Source organism: Chelon labrosus (assembly GCF_963514085.1).
Source record: "Chelon labrosus genome assembly, chromosome: 19".
NCBI lineage: Eukaryota > Metazoa > Chordata > Actinopteri > Mugiliformes > Mugilidae > Chelon > Chelon labrosus.
The window spans coordinates 14,160,327-14,180,036 of NC_140352.1; the positions used below are offsets into that span (position 1 = coordinate 14,160,327).

Here is a 19,710-nt window from a genome sequence, read left to right on the forward strand (position 1 = left end):
AAACGTTTTTACCTTGTCTTAGTTGAATAACGGTAGTCTGCCCGCATTCACGAACATACGAAAAGTGCTAGACATTCTGAACATCTCCGCTTCATAGAAATTCCTCCTTTAGAAATGTCAGCCAGAAAATGGCCCAATCTGAACAACGGATACATATTACGTAAAATGCATCTCACTGCCCCCCCACTCTCATTCAATTCCCTCCCCTTCAAAATAATTTGCATACATCCGCCCTCTCGCCTCCAACGGGAAGTACATTGCAGCAGTGCTTGCGGAGTTCAAGGCGAAATGGCGAGTCGCGTTCCGAGGTGTGCTCTTCCAGGCTGTGCAAGCGGTGTGCAAACTTTCCATTACATTCCCACCGAAAGAAATGCACGAGATGCGTGGCTGCTGTTCATTTATAATCGGATTCCAACTACATTCAACCACAGACTGCTACTTCGTTTGTGAACGGCAGTCTATGGCGAAAGATAAATTATTTTCTGGTCCCGATCGACTTGTGCCTTGGATTATACATATGTTGTTTTTCAGAATAAAAAATGATTTTACATGTCAAGAATGTCACAGTTTGTCGCAAGATAGTTAAGTAAAACGCTATGGAAAATACGTAATTAAACGAACTACAAGTCCCGCATGCTGGCGCGTACAGAACCGACCAAAACTCCCTTCGGTAAGTAGAGGGGCGGGACTTCGGCTCTCTATAGCGAAGTTTACATTCTTTTGAGTGGCAGCAAATGCAGCCAATCAGCGTCAAGTGCTTGCATTTCATAATGAGGTTGCCAGTTAAGCCCGAAGGGGCGCCAAATAGGTGCAAAACCACGCGTTTAAAATCCCCCACCCTAATATAGCTTTCTGAGAGAGGTTTTTAGGAAGCTTCTAAGGCATTACAGACCCAACCAAAATTTTGTTGTCTGCATGTCACATCACAGATCAAGGATAAATACCCCGTTCAATCATTCTATGTCACCTTTAATATAGTTATGTCAACAATTTCCACATAACTGTGTTGTGTTCAGGGCGGCACAGTGGCGAGGTGGTTAGCACCGGTGCAAGAAGGTCACCGGTTCGAATCCATGGGCCGGCTGGCCTTTCTGTGTGGAGTTTGCATGTTCTCCCTGTGTCTGCGTGGGTTCTCTCCGGGTACTCCGGCTTCCTCCCACCGTCCAAAGACATGCTCATTAGGTTAATTGGTGATTCTAAATTGGCCATAGGTGTGCGTGTGTGCGTGTGTGTGTGTGTGTGTGTGTGTGAATGGTTTTCTGTCTCTGTGTTAGCCCTGTGATAGACTGGCGACCTGTCCAGGGTGTACCCCTGCCTCTCGCCCGATGACAGCTGGGATAGGCTCCAGCAGACCCCCACGACCCTTAACAGGAATAACCGGGTATAGAAAATGAATGAATGAATGAATGTGTTGTGTTCAAACTAATTTAATACTACTAATACAGAGTAAATAATAAACTTATGTGAAACCAACAAGACTGTATTAAGTAATTTCAATATTATCTGGTCAAGTTAGCCTTAATTGATCAGGCAGTGTTCAGCTAACTTAACAAGCATTCATTACACTGACCTAACTCACTAATGTAAATGTAACTCAGCTGCATTGAGTAACACCAACTGAACAACTCCTTGTAGTTCCAACTTAACTGACTTGAATAATCAGTACTTACATAGTTGTCTTTATTATCAAGTTGGTGATTAATGTTGGACTTACTAAACCTAGTTATGTCAACAATATAGTTAAGTAAATTCAAATTACAACACCTTAGTTATGTGAAAAATATTATTTATTAACAAACAAAACATTCATTCATCATCTTCTGTACCCGCTAAGTCCTGTTAAGGATCGCGGGGGTCTGCTGGAGCCTATCCCAGCTGTCATCGGGCGAGAGGCGGGTACACCCTGGACAGGTCGCCAGTCCATCGCAGGGCCCACAAACACAAACAAAACAAACGAACAGCTAGCATGAGCTAACATGTGTTCATATATGCTAGATTTTCCCAAGACAAGTAGTAGCACCGGCAAAACCTCTCTCTAACCATTCACGAATGTTCCAACATCAAAAAATATACTTAGACAGAGATAGATGCCAATTTGATGAAATCAGGTTCTTGACCGAACACATCCACCCGGCCAATTTTCACACAGCAACAGTGGAGTTTGTGGAATCAGCTTCTGAGCATGCTCAGAAACCCATCTAGAACATTCTCACTGTGATTGTGCAATTCACTCAACAGTGTTATGTTGAATTTACTTAGCTGGCTTTTTTTGCTTTGACAAGTTTTAATTTTAAGTTACACTTATTAAAGTAGACTTGGTTTTAAAACCAAACACAGAAATGTTAATTAAATGTAAAATAGGATCATTTATTTAATTCAACAACTCACAGAGTTCACTTTTTTGAGTGAGAGAGAGAGAAACACAGAAATACGTTGCCCCTGCAAATTTAAAGCATCAGAGGACCTGCAACTTCCAGTGTGGGTGCGTTTCTGTTTGATTTATTTCAGATGGGCGCCCAAACTTTCAATGTCAAGTTGGTGAAATGTTACAGTACACATTCCAACATCCAGTTCCTGAAGGCATTATGGAACTGTGTTACAGAAAGCTGAATTATTGTAGAGTCGTGACAAGTTTCAGCTCGTCTCTTCCCGAATCACCTGAACACCCTGAGAACACCAACACCAACGCACCCCTTTCAAAAGAATACTTCCAGCACCCTGCGACATTCTTTGAAGACCCCCATATCTCCATACTTGGTATCTGGGACCCCGTGGACTATCTTCTGATGACTTGGCCTCTGAGCAGTATGCTGCGGGTTTCCAGTGAAGCCAGCAAATATCTGGCTAGTAGATAATGTATGTCTGCCCCTACTTGTTCCATGTGACTGACATTTTTCTCACTCAACATCTGCAGGCACAAGAATGGGGTCGGGCTTGAGAGGGAAACATCTACAACCAGACATGTTGCAAACTGTTTAAACACCACTACAGGGGCTGTGTTTGAGGTATTTTCTTGACAGACATAACGCGTTAGCTTCATCGTTAGTAGACTATGACGGTGACTTATATCCTCCACACAGACTGTTTGCTTTCATGCAAAGAAAGCTTGCTCAGACATGACTGGTCAATACTCCTGTGATTACAAACATAAACCAGAAAGGTTCTGTAAACCAAAATCGTGTCCCAGCTGCATACTGACATACTGTACAATCACCCCCTTACAGAGACAGAATAAGTTTGAACTGACTTGGTAAAGCTGGAACACTAGTAGAGCTTGAATCCCTCAAATCTTTTACTTCATTACTTCAGTTTTGACTTTATAACAAGCGCAATTTTCCCTTGATGACTGAATTTAAGACAAATGTTTATGGAAACACTATTTGTTGACTTCAAGCCTCGCTTTAAGACATAAAGACTGTTCAACTGAATCAGCTTATGCTTTAAAATAAAGTGGTGGCCTGTCCCAGTAAACATCCCCGTTTTTAATTGGGGAGCAAAGTATACTTAAGTAAATCAATAAATTCAGTGGCAGCACGTTGCCAGTTCAGTCACATTTGGGCTTCTTTTTGTTAACAGTACTTACTTGCTTACTACAGCAAACCTCCAACCACTATGTACTTTTTTTGAGTCACCCACCTAGGCCAGATCAGGCACCCCCACCCCATAGCAATGACACTCCTTGATGGCAGCAGCCATCCCCAGCAGGATGCAGCCTGACACAGACACACAAAAAATGGTTTAGGAACAACTAAAAAAACAGCACAAGGTGTTGACCTGGCCTCCAAAATGATCAAGTATCTGTGGGATGATCCACAGAGGCCCCTCCCCTCAACTTACAGGACCCAAAGGCCCCCCACTAACGACACCCTCAGAAGACCCATGTCTATTCTCTGATGAGTCCTAAAGGCTAGATTATGCTTCCGCGTAGTGATCACGCAATGGTCACGCAATGGCCACGCAGTTGCTCGGACGCAGTCGTGAGACCGTGATGGTTCTGCGTGGGGTTTACGTGTCGAAATGCATGCCACACTGGTAGAGGGCGCTATGATTTTTTGTGACCGACCGACCGAGACTCTTGTGACGTATCTCGCCTCGTTATTTACCTTCCGGCTTTTGTCGTAGTCACAGTGTACGATGGACACCGAGACAGAGAGACTGGCGTTGGAGCTCCAAATTATTCAAGCAGAGGAAGAAATACTTCTATTGCAAATTAGGGCACGACAAAGGAGACAATGATGTTTATGAGTGGAAACCGGAAAAGCGGTCTCCAGCGGATGTAGTTAGCGGACCAATCACAGCCAATGCCGCTGCGTTGCTGCTGCGTTGCTGTTGTGTCGCCTCGACGCGCGTCGAGGATTTTTGGGAGGTGCACGTCTGGCCCTTGCGTAGGACGCACGGGGGTCCGCAAGGACGCAATAGGTCCGTAATAGGTCCGTACGCACGGACGCGCTGTGTCAACGCGGAAGCATAATTTGGGCTTAACTGTTTTGGAGGCACAAGGGAGACCTACACTATATGAGGAAGTTGGTCATAATGTTATGCCTGATCAGGGTACCACCTAATTTAAGCGCTCAAGGCCTCAACTGTGATTATTTGGTTTCTTCTGTGTACTTTGGGCCGACCTGTAAGAAAAAACGCATGAAAAAACAGACACCACAAATGTGTTGATATATTTTTTTATGGCTCGTCATCCTCAACATTTAGCAACCATCACACATCCATTAATTTCATCCAGTTGATGAACAAGAAGAAAACACAAATTCAAGAAAAGCAATAATGATGCAGTGACTGTACACCGGAATTGGTGCTTGTTGTTTTCAATAGAAAAATGAGTCAGGCTACCAGTGCTCTGATGTAACCGCAATAGCAGACCAACTTTCCATGTAGCCTGCTTTTATGCTTCATCACAGAAGCATCCTGTAGGGAGCCTCCTTTCTCCTAGAGGACCTATTCAGTTGTGTTGGTAAAGTGGAAGCTGACCTTTGTTGGGCGACCAGCTACTAATTCCTGCGTGCTTGTGGACGGGCTGGTAACAGCACCGCCATGGTAGCAGCTGTTTATGGTATTCCCTGTGGTTTCTCGCCCCTGTGGTCCCTCTGGTAGTTGGGTTTAGGGTTGGTGCATGGAAAGATTTGAGTCTTTTACCACTGGCTTGAGAGTTTAAAGTAATGCTTAAACGAGGGCTGGACTGAAAGGCGGTGTTAAGAAAACAAATAGCGGTTTGAATCCAACCCGGGCCCATCCATACCAAGCAAACTGAGAATGTTTCAAGGCAATCTCTTTCCTGTTTGAAGTCCAAATGACTCATTCAGTGGAAAACAGTATTATACAAACACATCAATAATCCATGCTATTACGATGTAAGATTAAAAGCTGCAAAACTAAACTGAGAATCTAAAACCTGGCACCCAGTTCCACCAGGATCATTCATAGTGCATTTTCTTTTTCTTTTTTCTTTTTTTTTGCATGAATCAACGTCTGTATCCTGAACTGGAATATTCAGCCACCTCTCACAGTCTCACATCTTCAAGTGCCAACGCTGCATCAATAGTCTCTGAGGAAATGTGTCAGCATTCATTCCGTACAGCCTTAGCCATCCAGTCTGACCTGGCCACTAGTAACCTCAGTCTGGCACCAGATGACTGGATCAGCTCCCGTCCACTGAAAGAGAGGTGAAACAAATGTAAATAAAGCCGTTCATCATTATTAGACTTTAGAATTTGGGGTCTTTTGGACTTCATACCCCTGGTAGTCCATTCCAAGCAGACTGATTCCATTAACGGCCATGATCCTGTCTCCCGGAAGCAGCTTCTGACTTCTGCCTGCAGGAGAGTCTGGGACCACTGTGCGGATGAAGATGCCCTTCACCATCAGCGGAGTGTCCTGGAGACATATGTTTGATGTGATGAGCTGCCCAGTCAAAGACACTTTCTAATTTCAAGTCCAGCACCACACAAAATATAGTTAATAGACCTAAATGGGGGCACATTATAAACTAAATGAAAAGAGCTGTAGTGCTGAGGTGGACTTCAGCGGAGTTTGGGGAAAGAAAAGTTACATTATTGGCAGTGAAGAAGTCAACAGCCATGCTAGCAGCTCTGAGACTGTACTTAGCTAAATGCTAACAGGCTACTTTTCACTACACTCACCTTCTGGACTCGTGTCAGAAGCTTATAATGAGGTTATCACAAGACAGCAAGCATCAATAACAGGCAAGGATATGCAGCCCAATTGTATGAAAGCTAACTGAAACCTCTCTACGCTCTTATTGTAACAAAAGTATTTTTGATCACTCGAAGGACGATAGCTACGTACCGCGTCTCAGCTGTGCAGCCAAACTACACATCTCAAACTAAAAGGCTGGTTAGAAAATGCGGTTTTATTGTCATGACAACAAGGCTGTGTAAGATTAGAATTACAAGGATCTCGTTCACTCACACTTGTGTCAACCAGAGCAAGACCAAGTCCTGTTTCACCTCGCTCCAGCTCCAGGCAAAAAACCTCATCGTTGTTGTCATCATACTGACTGTCTGCCTCCTCTTCCTCCTCCTGCTCCTCTTCTTCCTCTTTAAGTTCTGCAAGTCTTTTCGTGCTGCTGCAGTCTGATTTCAAACGGTCTACCTTCAGTGCAGCCAGACATTCAAACACTAATCCACCTGCAGAGAAAACAAAGGTCGTGTTTAATTTCATTACATGTTTTTTAAGAGCCCTGAATGGACGTGTCTTTTCTTTGTGTACCTTCATCGTGTGTGTCTACATCAGAGCACCAGGGAATTGTTTCACCATCAGTCTTCATCCCCTTTTCCTGGTCTGCCTTCACCTGATCAACGGCATCCATTAGCTGCGGGGTGTTAGGTGGGGTGAGGAGACAGGAGGGGTCCAGAACCGACCTTCTCAACTCACTGGTCTCAGTCTCTCTGGTCTGCAGCTCCAGATTCCTCAGCTTTTGGGATAAGATGACGGCGCCACAGGAGCTGAACTCATCCAGGTGGTGGGTGAGGAGAGGAGAGGACGGCGATGGCGGGGATGGAGGTATGAGAGGAGAGGTAGTAGAAGGAGGTGTGTGGTGTGGGACAGTCGCCTGAGATAAGACCAGCTCAACTGCTGATGTATGACAGGTTTCCAGACTGGCGTTTGGAAGGATGTCCACCTTAGTCAGGTTAGCATCCATCTGAATGGTAACATCCTGGAGGACAAACAACATTAGATAAGTAGGACACATTTAATAACCTTATCTGAAAACTGGTTTAACACAGTAGTCTGGCTTTTTTGGGGGCAGTTGGACGAAATTGGCATTGTCAACATTAGAACAGGGCGGCATGTCGTCTCAGTGGTTAGCACTGTTGCCTCACAGCAAGAGGGTTCTGGGTTTGGACCCGACGACCATCTGGGGGCCACTTTTTCCTCATTCTAAAGACATGCATGACACCTAGTGGCTCTAACCACTAGTGGCTGTAGTCGTGCATGTGAGTGTAAATGGTTGTTTGTCTCTTGGTGTTAGCCCTGTGATAGACTGGGTGTACTCCTCTAAGGATAAGTAATTTTAGATAACGGATGGGGCCAGTATTGCTATGCAGATCAAAAAGCCTAAAAAACATTTCTTGTACCTGGTGCTCTTTGGCAGCCGTGGCACTTAGCTGCGAGTCAGAGAGTGTGTAAATAAACTCGTTGAGCTTCTCCAGCTGCTCCTTCAGAACTGAGTCTGTGACTGGCCTTCTCAGCTGGAGCTGGTAACCCCCATCAGGCAGCACCAGTGGATGATGGGTGTCAAAGCTCTCCAGGATGTCAGCTGAGGAAGCAATGGGTGTGTTGCAAAATTTAAGGAAATTAAAAGCAAACCTTTCCTATGAGAATATTACAGATGACTATACACAGGTAAGTATGTGGACCTCTCACCTGTTTTGTGTGCTGCTGCTTGGTCCTGCGCTGATGGAGTCCAGGTGTGCCTGCAGGGAGACGCTGGGCTGTACAGGCTCAGCAGGTGGTTCACCTGGGCAGGACTCAGGGCAGGGTAGTCGGAGCGCAGGGACTCCCAAGATGTCTGCAAACAAACACACACACACGGGCTATTCCTCAGCGAATGGTGCACATTTATGATATTGGCCATGTCCAAAGGAAAGAAAAATGCACGATTCTTTCCTCTCGTGTAAAACTTTTGTCCATTAAACACAATTTAATTAAAACAAGCAGTTAAGATAATGTTTGGCATTTGTAAGGATACCTTTAGAAACACAAGATCCAGAAAAAAGTACGGGAGCTAGAATTCAATAACAGTACTAGCGCTGGAAGATGTGTGTACACTACGTGGCTTTGGTGACAAGTTGCTTTAGGTCTTTAAAACGCTCTCTATTGGATTCCTTCCATCCATACAAATAACCTACAGATATTTGAAAGGAACCGTATCTGGAATCTAAGAGGGAAACAGCCATTAAGGTAAATAAACCAACTCCAAATAATTCACCAAGCCGAAGACTAATCTGGAATTGTCTCAATTTTGGACCAATTCTGGACATAACAGAGTTTTGCCTTTTGAAGATGAAAGTTAAATTTGATTTAAATATATAATATAAGAAAAACTGCAGACATATTCATTTCTGCAGGACAGGCTACAGGACACTTTCTTCCTGGAAGTGCAGAAGTACAAAAAAGAAAACGATATATCCAGAATACGATCAAAACCAGGATACCCTGATGCGTATGTGAACACATCTGAAGTAAGTGGTGGTCTCTGACCCTGAGGAAGTTGGACCCAAGGCCAGCAATCACGTCAAGCTCAACTTGTCTGGATGACTTGGAGCAGGAATGTTTTAGGCCTTATCACACAGTACCACCAGGGAGGAACCTGATTGGTCCCGAATTCATCCTGCAGACTAATGTTTGCGCTCACTTCAGGCCTTTTTCTGGATTTATTGTTAACCTTGAGTGCTGCATGTGGAGAATTTGAAATATTACAGTGGGAGCAAGAGAGTCGATACTAGATACTGCTAGACGAATGGCTCAATTAAGTCACTGACACTGTGAAAACATATAAGTAGGGGAAAGCTTTCAAGGCAGAATTTAACCTCTACATTTTAAACTTATGAGTTTCCTTTTTTTAAACTGCAGGTTCTAAACACTAAAACCACAGCTGCTTGAAATAGTAGTCAAAAACACTTGCTTAAATAACACACTTAATTGAGACTGACTTTTTAAGGTATAACAGGGCACTGTTTAGTTGTATTATTTTTCATGTAGAAATAAAATTGTACTCCTGCTGGACTACAAATGACAAGCCAGACAAGCATAATGGCTTCAGTATATCTTTTTTTCTTCAGTCCACCCAGCTGAAATAGTATGATTCAGTCCTCTGCCTGCTATGTGTCCGCTGATGATTTATAGTTGTATAATCGTAACACTGCAGATGGTGATGTGTGTGTGTGTGTTTTTTTTTTTTTACCTGCACTAAATTCTTTCTAGGCGTAGCCAGCAGATTGATAGCCGACGAGAGAGTGTGTGTGTGCTCCATGGCCAGTTCTCCCAGTCCTGCTGCATGGGCCCAGTCCAGGAGCAAGTCAAGACTGGCCCTCATTCTCACGCCTCTGGACCACTGGTAGAAGCCTGGCTCCGAGCCTGTGAACATATCGGGACAAAGACTCGTTTTAAAAAAGAAGCTTTTTGTTTGTGGTCATCATTTGGGTCGACACCACAGCAAGTCCATGCAATTCTTTGTAAATAACTCTGCAAGTGATGATGTTAGGGAATGGGTTGCCTGCTATTCCAGACAACCTGTGCACATTATAATATCCTATCCTTATACGTATAAAACAGCAAATCAACAAGTCAGACGCTGCCAGATCTCATGACAGCCACTAGGGAGCAGGGCCGTCACAGCTAAACATGACTATGGCTTTGAGCCAATACTCACAGTTGAGGCCTTGAGCGCTTAAATTAGCCTGTACCCTGATCAGTCATAACATTATGATAATAATACTGTGTAGGTCTCCCTTGTGCCTCCAAAACAGTTGTGACTCAACAGAGAATGGACATGGGCCTTCTGAGGGTGTCCTGTGGTGTCTGGCAACAGAATGTTGTTAGCGGGGGCTTTTGGGTCCTGTGGGTTGAGGGGAGGGGCGGAGGGGTGGATCTGGCTTGTTCCAGTGCATCCCACACCCACACTCCCACACATTGTGCTGTTTTTTTATGTTTTTTTGAGTTGTTCCCAAACAATTTTTGTGTGTGTGCCTGTGTCAGGCTGCATCCTGCTGGGGATGGCTGCTGCCACCAAGGCGTGTCGTTGCCATGGGGTGGGGGTGCCTGGTCTGGTCTAGGTGGGTGGTACATGTCTAAGTAACATCCGCACAAATGCCAGGTCCAAAAGTTTCCCGGCATAACATTGGATTGTCTCAAGATGGTCAGCGTTATTTCCTTCTCCTGTCAGTGGTCATAATGTTATGCCTGATCGGTGTATGTAGGGACACTGTATATTTTATCCACACGTGATGTACCATGGTGTACGGCACCAGTGCAGAATTAAACCAAAGGCACAGAAGCTTGTACCATTAACATATTTGACAGAACGAATGACAGCATTATCATTACAACATTGGATCATGTTACTCTGAGCTCCACTGATGAAATCCTGCAGGTATAATCATTATTTATGAATTTAGTAGTGGCGCCCTCAGTTTGTCAAAGCAGCCTTAGTTGAATCCGGAGTGGACACATGAAAGCCCTGCCCTTTATATATCTATTGCTCTTTATTACTCATCAAACTTTTCCATCCATCCAGCATCAATGACTAGATACATAGATGGATGAACCCTCCCTGACCTTACCCTTAGATTTCCTGAAAAGCAGTTAGAAAGCTCAGTGTGGCGTCTCCACCCATTCCCATCTTGGCAAGGTTACTGACTCCCCCTAACTGCTGGCTTATTCAAAAATGAGCAGAGAGGTGGAGTGTGAGTGAAGCTGAAGTGGGCGAGTCACCCACCTGTCACTCAAATCAACCATGACTCACTGAATAAGCATAACCTTGGGCCTTGTCATGAGGGAAAACCTTAAAACAAAAGATCAACTGGATAATCTGACAATCTCAAAAGTTAAATTACATCAGCCTGAAAGGGTGGGATAACTAAGTTTAGGCAGCACGCTGGAAGGGTACATTGTACAAGAGTCCAAAACATTGAAATGTCTGCCCAGCTTTAATACTGCTAGCATGCGATATTTGATACACAAGAGGTGCAATGGCAAAATGTTCCAGGTGAAATTACTGGCATTAATGTCTGGGAAGGTTCTCAGTGATCCAGGTCATGGTAGATGAAGAAAAAACAAGCTAAATCAAAGGACTTGTTGGGTTCCTTGAAGACGTTTCGCCACTCATCCAAGTAGCTAAATCACTTCTAAATGACTGGAGTAGGGGTTTTAACAGGAACATCTGGGTGTTGCCCATCTTAAACTGACATGAATAGGGCTTGTTAACGAGACACTTACATGTAATTTGAGAATTCTTGAATTACAGGTAACTGCTGACAGTAATTATTAGAATTAGACTTAAACCAAACATCCTGTGTTGGACTGTTGGGGATGGATATGGACAGTGCTACACCACTACTGGCCACGGAGCGTGTACTTTCTCTCTACTATTTTTGCTGATACCTCTCTCCATGAGTGAGTTGAAGAGTGATGCATTGATGAAGTAGAAGAGGTAGCCGATGAGCTGAGAGGAAATCTCCACGTGGACCTGGCAGTCTGAGAGCAGCGTCCAGCTCTCGGTGAGAACCTCCACCACCTGCTGGATCTCCCCAGGGACCTGCAGTCCGCCGCCGCCCGGGACCCGAGCGTTCTCCCCAGTCCCCCTGAAAGGGTTGCAGTCCAGAAGTCCTGGCAGGATCGGGTAGAGGACCTGGTCAGACGGAAAAGAGAATGCGCAGCTAAGAGTGACTCACTCATTCATGTGGAGCTGAGGATTGTTGACAATTCCTGTGGGTCACTTTGAGGTTGGAAAAGTTAACGTTGTGTGGTGGATGTTCTAATCAGTGGTGGGATGAATTAGAACATGTAACCCTCTAACCCAGATTTCGGACCACCCGTACTGCCTCTGCAAGTCTGTCTCTCACACTATAGCAGAGCTGATACAAGATTAGTTTGACACAACCAGCGGTTGCGGAAGTAAATGAAGGCAGAGATTCTAACATTTCCTCCCTTTCAGCCAAAGGTCCTTGGTGTTCTTGAGCGGGAGCCCGGACAACGACAGCTTTGTTCAGGCTAATTGTACACAGACATCCCCCTTCCCTTCCAATCTCACTCTTACACCCACCAAGCATCCGAGGCCTGCGCCAGCCGTGGATCCACATTCCTAAAAAGTTGAATATGGCTCATGTGGGCTTGGCATGGTGCTGCAACAAGGACTGCTGAGTGAAGAGTTCTGAAGGAATTCACCCTGAGCAGATCGGTTTACATTTACTGTAAGGCCCCGGCAGCCAGGACAGGCTGAACACGAACAGGCCCAACGGAGACAATGGAAATGGCAAAGCATTAAGCCAAATTATCTCGCAAGTGCTGCTGGTTGGAAAATGTCTCTTAGTGGAGCCAAGCCAGAGAGGATTCCTTCATTTAAGAGCACTGGATTCTGGGACTACCACATGCATCCGTGGCACGTATTAGCCTGGAGTCAAAAAAACAAAGTGTGTTTTAAGCCTATTTGTGCATTCATGGTGCAAGTAAACACACAGTCCGCCCACAAGACTGTTAAAGTGCACATATATTCATCACAACACAATCTTCGGCGGGAATGGTCGCTCACCAGTGGCGCCTTTTGTTTTCCAGCGACAACCCACACACGCATGGATGACCATGCAACATCCCAAAACAAACAGAGATCTAAGAAACCGTCACCGCTTCCGTCATGATTTAGATCATTTAAGACGGGAGATTTACAATGTCACCGTCTGTCTTGGTAAATGGAAGATGAAACACGGAGGTAAGCTGAGGTAATGCAGCTCGGTCTTTCATGTGAAACTTCGAAATCCCTGCTGAAACCTGGATCAGGCGGGCTACGCTCCATTAAGAGCTGCCAAAAATCACTGTCAGCTAAACTCTCTGAACCTACTACGGAGGGGACAGGATGGCTGCTAAAATAAATCTTCAGGCCGCAGTCGGGTTAAAGCCGAAGATTGACACCGGTGACTCCGCCGCATTCCTCGAGCCTTCCGCGGAGTGACCACAACAGCCATGATGGACGGCACGATTAACTAGCAAGACTGAGAAAAAGTGGCCACATGCTCAAAGACTATGCCCTAAGCTAAGTCTGAAAGCCTGAATGTCCAAGCAAAAGGAAAATAGCTTCTCCTCTTGTTGGCAGCAAACATAGTTGTGCACCACACCTATGTATGGCAGTAAAATATTACGCTTCATAATAATGTGTCCTTTGCTTAGAAAAGAGTAGTATGATGGAGTAGAGGTGGAATATAAAATGAACTGTACAATTCTGAGGTATTTTATTCTACTTGCGACTTTAAAAATGCACACATGAATGTATGAGTAATAAAAATATATAAGGCTTTATTAATCCCAATAGGGTTATTTTACATTAATGATTTACCTGCCTGTTATTTTCTTACTTGCGCATCATTTTCTTTCTTCTGTCAAATATCAGAAAACGGTTAAAAAATCCAGTTTACTATTCCCTACATGTGGGGACAACCTCGATCTAACTATCCAACGACCTCAAACTTAAATATACTGAGTTTAATAGGACACAGAGAAGCGCTCAACTTCACATTTGAGTGGATAATTTGCCAAATTTACATAATTGATGGATCAATGAATTCTGAATTATACCAGCAGATTGCAAAAGAAAATGTCAGGGCGCCTGTCTGTGAGCTGATGCTGAAGAGAAACTTGGTCATGCAGTGAGACAGTGGGCCCAAGAACATAAGAAAAAACACACACAAAAAAACAAAAATTGGTAAAGAAAAACAAAATGAATGTTTTGGAACAGCCACGTCAAAGTCCTGATGTTAATCAAAAAGAAATGGTGTGGAAGGACCTGGAGCGAGCAGTTCATGTGATAAAACCCACAAACATCTCAGAACTGAAGTGGTTCTGTTCTGAGGAATGAGCTAAAATTCCTCCAAAGCCGCTGTAGATGACTGATCAGCAGTTACTGGAAACTTAGTAAACTTTTACTGCTGCACGAGGGGATCGCAACAGATACCGAAAACGAGAATTGTGCAACTCACAGACATGTACGAATGATTAATCTCCTCGAATAAACAAATATGAGTATAATATTTCAGTTTCATTTGTTTGATTGGCTTCGCTTCGTCAACTTTTGGGACTTTTCTGCGAACATCTGCTGATGTTTTAGTCATTATTATGCAGAAATGTAGAAAGAAGGGCTCGGTAGGTTTTAAGCGACACTGCATGTACACACATGCAAGGGATTCGTTCTCTGCGTTTAACCCAGCCATTTGCGAACACAGAGAGTAGTGACCCCACTTAAAAGCAGTTACAATGGATGTTATTTGGCTATCAAAACACTGTGGTTGCAGATCATTTTCTGTCAATTAACTAACTTATAAATCGATCTAAATCCCAGTAATACAGTATTGTTTAACATTTTTGATGGTGGCTGGTTTGCAATATGAGTGGATGTTTGTTGAGGTTCAATTTTGTATCAATGTGTTAGTTTAGGAAATGAGGGTTAGGGTTAGGGTTACCCTTTAAGATCGAGGGAATTGGCTATCCTCGACTGCAAGAGGAAAAATGCAGCAATGCAGTAACTCAGATGTTGTCTGACTTGCATGTTTTTAATTATTGGCTAACCACCTACCTAGGTTTAGGCCGAGTTACGTTGTGAGGCCAAGCTATCACTGCCTCTTTGTTAAACCACTGTTTTACGTGTGTTACATGTAGCTGATCAGAAATGCGACAGTAGACGTTTCAGAGCTGTTTACAAGGAGTAAAGATAGATTGCTGAACGGCGGCGTCTCTTTCGTTTTCAGTGAAGTAACTGATCGAGCCATAAAATGGATCTGGCTCATGAGCACAACTGAACAATTTTCAGATTCAACCACACTGAAAGAAAGTTTTCAGACAGCTCGGTTGTTGGATGTGGAAAGTTGGACAAGAGAAGACAGAGGGCAAACGTACAGTGTACAAAAAAAAGGAAAGTTTTCACAGGTTTCAATTAAGATCTTGCAGAATTTCTAGATTAGTTACGGACACACCACATCTGGAAGTCATTTGGTTCATCAAGCAGATTTGAGAAATGACTGCTATCTGAGAGCAGGTACTTAGATAACCACATCCTCACTGAGCAAAAAAATGAAAAAAAAAAAAACTGCTGTCTCAAAGAAGAAAAATGAACAGCAGCTACTGAGACTATAGTTTCCTCTTTAGACGTCCATCGTCACACCACTGACTTCCTTCCTGTAAGGGAAATTGATATAGAAGCAGACAAAACCTGGCACATTAGCCACTAAACCCATCTGATGCCTCAGTAGTTAACATGAAATGGCCCTGCGCTCTTCAGACAGATGTTCGTGGAGCATCGAGGTCTCTGGAGGGGGAGAGTCTGAGTTGACATCCACCTCAGCTGTCTGCTGCAATTTCTAGTTCAGCTGCTGTTTAAGAAGGAGGAACGGTTGTGTAAGTTCAATGTCACTGTATGAATGTAAATAGGTCGATAGTCTCATTAGTACTTTTTTGTGTGGTTTTGATCTTCCCACGCAGCTCAACTGGAAATTCATCTGAAAGTTTCCTGGGATAGTTCCATGGGTGTGGTGCTTCAATGAAAGTGTACACCACTGGAAAGTGTGGCTACAATGACATATTATTTTCTCCCTTTCCAAGGAAAACTGAGTGAGCACAGAACATAAGCCACCACAATGCAAACATGTAGAGTTTGTAAACCTGCCTATTTACTATCAGTGTTCAGAGGACTTGACATATACAACATGTAGCTTAAAGACTAGGCTGCTAGCCTGGCTATCATGCAGTCATGTTGAACTATACTATTCTTTAAAATAAGAAAAAAGTCAACTAATAGGACCATCTCCCAATTCAATTAAAGCAGTATTTTTTAAGTTTTGGCCACTTGGGGGCAGAAGAGCAAGCTTTACATGTAATACTTACTAGCTGTTATGGCTAATGTGTTCAATTCAGCATTCAGTTTCTTATTCATACATCAAGACATTGGAAATAGCATTATTTTAATTTATGTTTAATGGAAATCTGACACTCTTCAGTTACGAAATGCACCTCTAGTGTTCACCAAGCAGCAAACTCCGTGTGCGAAAACGAAGCCAACAAGGAAGTGCAAAAAATTGCATTTCCTTGAATGACAACTTCAGGCGGCCTCCAAAAGCGAGACAATGCCTACAGACCTCCATGTTAAAATGTCTTACTTTACAGCAAGTATAAATAAGTGTACAACGGATACACACACACACACACACACACACACACAAAGAGTTTTGAAGTTGAATGCTGAATACTTTTCTTGTTCACGGCTATACATTTTTTATACAACACACCTATTTAAATTGCGCTAAGGCTCAACAAAGATATACATAATTAGGGGCGTGGCAGCTGGGAGTTAAATGCTGCCAAGATGGCGACAGCCGGAGACACCATACTGGGCTTCAAACTTGCGCTTCAGGAGACCTATTGTCACAGAGTTGTCCATTTTTATATATAGTCCATGTTGTTCACCAGCAAGTTTGTGACTGTGTCGCTTTTAGTGGAGGGCAGCAACATTACAGTGGTCTTGTAAGAGCTTTTCCATATAAAACATCCGCTCTCTTGCACTGGGAATAAGTTTGATGAGTGGCCTAAGAGTAAATCAAAACCATACACAACTCAGAAAAGCAGAGAGAAACTGTGGAATCTGAGATTATCCCTTCTCTGCTAGGACATTTCACATTTCATATAGTCATTTGATCAAATGTTCATATGAAAACACTGATTAGTGCAGCTTTAAGATCTTACCATGTAAAGTGTGCACTGGCTGACATTCAGCTGCTCCTGGTTATTTTATGCTCTAATCTTTTACATTGGCTACATGTTCTTCATTTGTGTACCTGACTTCTTCTCCCAGCTATTTAACCAAAAATAGAAGTTGCAATGAAACGGCTCCTTGCTTGTGCGAACACTATTCATCCTCCCCCAGCACTCGCAAACACACAAAGGTCCTTGCTGTCCTGTCTCTCCCATGTCACAAAGCCCTCAGTGTGGTCTGGCAGTGTAGCTGCTCGGGCTGTTAGAAAGCTGTCAGATCGCCTCACTGGGCTCCTTATTCTCAGCCTGTCTCTGATTATTTTTTCCGTCTTTTTTTTTTTTTTTTAAGCCACGCATCACAATCATCAGCGAGAGAATCAGATGTAGCTGCAGCACAAGCCAGGTTAGACTTTTCTCCGCTGGCCAAAATGACCCGGTTTTGGTTAAGGTGGATGTTTAGTTATTATGAATACTTGGTTAGCCCTAACATTTTAAAACTGCCTTGGCAATCAACTCTACTCCAGTAACATACAATTATTTATATGTTTCTTACCTTGGTAATGTAGTACACACACTGCTGGAAGGCAAGCATGATGACCTCCTCCAGGACGGCCATCGTCTCCTCACTGGCTGAACGTACATGAGACAGGAGAAGCTCCAGCTTGGCTGAAAAACATTTTTACAAGTGCATAAATATCTTGCAGATTTACGAGAACGGAACGTAGACTTAAAGAGACACTAGTAAACGTTGCCTTTTTTGACAGGGTTTGAAGGTCTTCCTTGTCTTTACTACTATACATTTCTTTCAATGGTCCAAAAAGCTGATGGCAGGAGGGTGTCAGCCCAGATTCTTTTGAAAGACTTAATGTTGCTTTTAACTTTCAATCTGCTCTTCCCCCATGTGCAAACATTTTACGTTTGCAACCAAGAGCAGCAGCTTTAATTATTATCACGGTCACACGATCACCGTATCACGTACCCAGGTTCTCCACTTCCTTGCTCTCGTCATTTCCCCTCTCTTCTTCCTCCTCCTCATCCTCCCGTCCCCGCTCTTTTCGGGCTCTCCACTCCAGAACGAGAGGCAGCTGATACTGAATGAACTGCAGCAGCTCCAGACAGTTGGACATCCACACTACAAGGGGGCACAGCCCTGAGATCGCCTCATGCAGGCTGAGGGCCCGGAGGTCTTCTGGGTGGTAGTCTGTAGCGCTGAGACTGCAACACAAGAGAGAAGGGTCTGCTGTGTCCTCTGTGGAGACTAATAGGACCGATTGTTGGAAGAAATAAAACCCTGTGTGGTGTGCTTACACTTCGGGTTGAACGGCAGCCAGGTCCTTAGTGTGCTCCTGCATGAGAAGATGAAGATGTTTTGAAGTAAACACAAACTGAGACATGGAAACAAATGTAGACTACACCCATGGTTATGTGAAGAGTAAATTGAATTTGAGCTGTGGGCTCCCACTCCCCTTCTCTGTGCATTTGTCTGTGCGTGCTTTGGCCTTTAATCACCCCATCAGTTTTAATGTACCCCTCTGACTGATGTTTGCTGTTTATCATTTGCATCTGGGTAAAATACTAAATCACTTGATTAGTAACTTCATAATAAATTAATCAACATACGATAAACCCGACCATAGAGGGAATACTTCGAAATTGAACACACTATAAATATAAAGGCTGCTCATGAACTGCCTTCACTCTGCATTGTTTCATTTCTTCGAATTTTCTCTCTGATAATCCGTCATCCATTTTCTTGTTTGGCAACAAGGAAAAATTACTTTTGCAGTTATTTTTCTCCAAATATATTTCAACCCCATAATCCTAACATCCAAAAGCTTACAAACCTTTGGTCTATGTTAATCAGGTGATTTATTAAAAAGCAGTGCCTGCCTTATGTGATTCTTTTGGTTCCATGTTACAAAACAATGATGGCCTTAACAAATTGAATTACAGCAGGATTATGTCAGCTGCTCAGTGAACAAAGCTGAAATTAAGTTTGCTGTTGCACATTTTGGAAATTGTGCAATCCCGTTGTTTTGGATAAAGTTGCAAGCCCCTCCTAGAAAGTTCATGTCTGTCCTCTACAGAAAGCAGCAACCTACCTCTGGAGGAGCAAAAACAAACTTTTTAAAGGATTATCTTATCTCATCATCACTCATTTAACTGAATCTCAAGTCAGATTTTTCACTGTTTACATTCTCAGCTGGGTCTTGGTGTTCATCATGATTTATGACTGAGTAGAGCTACGGAGAGTTCAACTGATTTGAACTTTCAGTATCATCAGATGTCAGAGCAGTTGTGACTGCTGTTGAAACAATAATGCACATTTGCTTTTAACTACACGTGCAGTGGGGCTACCTCGCGTGCCCTGTTGTTATGTGGGAGCATATCTTATGCGTGTTCTCAGCAACTTACGGTATGCATACACAATGTGCCAGCCAGCCCCTTTGTGGAGATGCGCACCAAGTAGGCAGGCACGTCAACAACAACAAAGGGCTTTGCAGCTGTTTTTTACAAGTAGAGGTTGGTTAAAAAAAAAGAAAAAAAAAGAAAAAGCAAGCATATCATCCCTTTAACCCTCAAACCGTGTTTTTAAAAAGTTTCCTTGTTACCACTAAGGGACAAAAGTGTCTTATTAAAAAAAATAAAGCCTTTAAAATAGTTTATGTTAATATTTCTTTATACTTTTGTTTTACATGAATCTTGTAATCATGATCATGAATACTAAAT

General features: G+C 43.4%; 1 protein-coding gene across 4 annotated transcripts in view; it reads right to left on the reverse strand.

The window, feature by feature from the left end:
• Nucleotides 1-3,613: 3,613 nt before the first annotated feature.
• The window catches only part of LOC311504512 (ras-associating and dilute domain-containing protein-like), a 28,124-nt gene continuing 12,027 nt past the window's right edge, over nucleotides 3,614-19,710 (reverse strand). For 3 of the 4 annotated variants that reach the window (XM_084567662.1, XM_084567663.1, XM_084567664.1), the window contains 11 exons: nucleotides 18,289-18,326; nucleotides 17,960-18,195; nucleotides 17,534-17,646; nucleotides 11,635-11,881; nucleotides 9,437-9,609; nucleotides 7,897-8,041; nucleotides 7,608-7,789; nucleotides 6,739-7,186; nucleotides 6,439-6,656; nucleotides 5,744-5,883; nucleotides 3,614-5,661 (listed from right to left, as the gene is read on the reverse strand). In XM_084567662.1, coding sequence (XP_084423788.1) covers nucleotides 5,568-5,661; nucleotides 5,744-5,883; nucleotides 6,439-6,656; nucleotides 6,739-7,186; nucleotides 7,608-7,789; nucleotides 7,897-8,041; nucleotides 9,437-9,609; nucleotides 11,635-11,881; nucleotides 17,534-17,646; nucleotides 17,960-18,195; nucleotides 18,289-18,326 — 2,034 coding nt within the window. In that variant the 3' untranslated portion in view covers nucleotides 3,614-5,567. Of the gene's footprint in view, nucleotides 5,662-5,743; nucleotides 5,884-6,438; nucleotides 6,657-6,738; nucleotides 7,187-7,607; nucleotides 7,790-7,896; nucleotides 8,042-9,436; nucleotides 9,610-11,634; nucleotides 11,882-17,533; nucleotides 17,647-17,959; nucleotides 18,196-18,288; nucleotides 18,327-19,710 lie in introns of those variants that run through there. The other variant, XR_014699627.1, reaches the window with a different exon arrangement.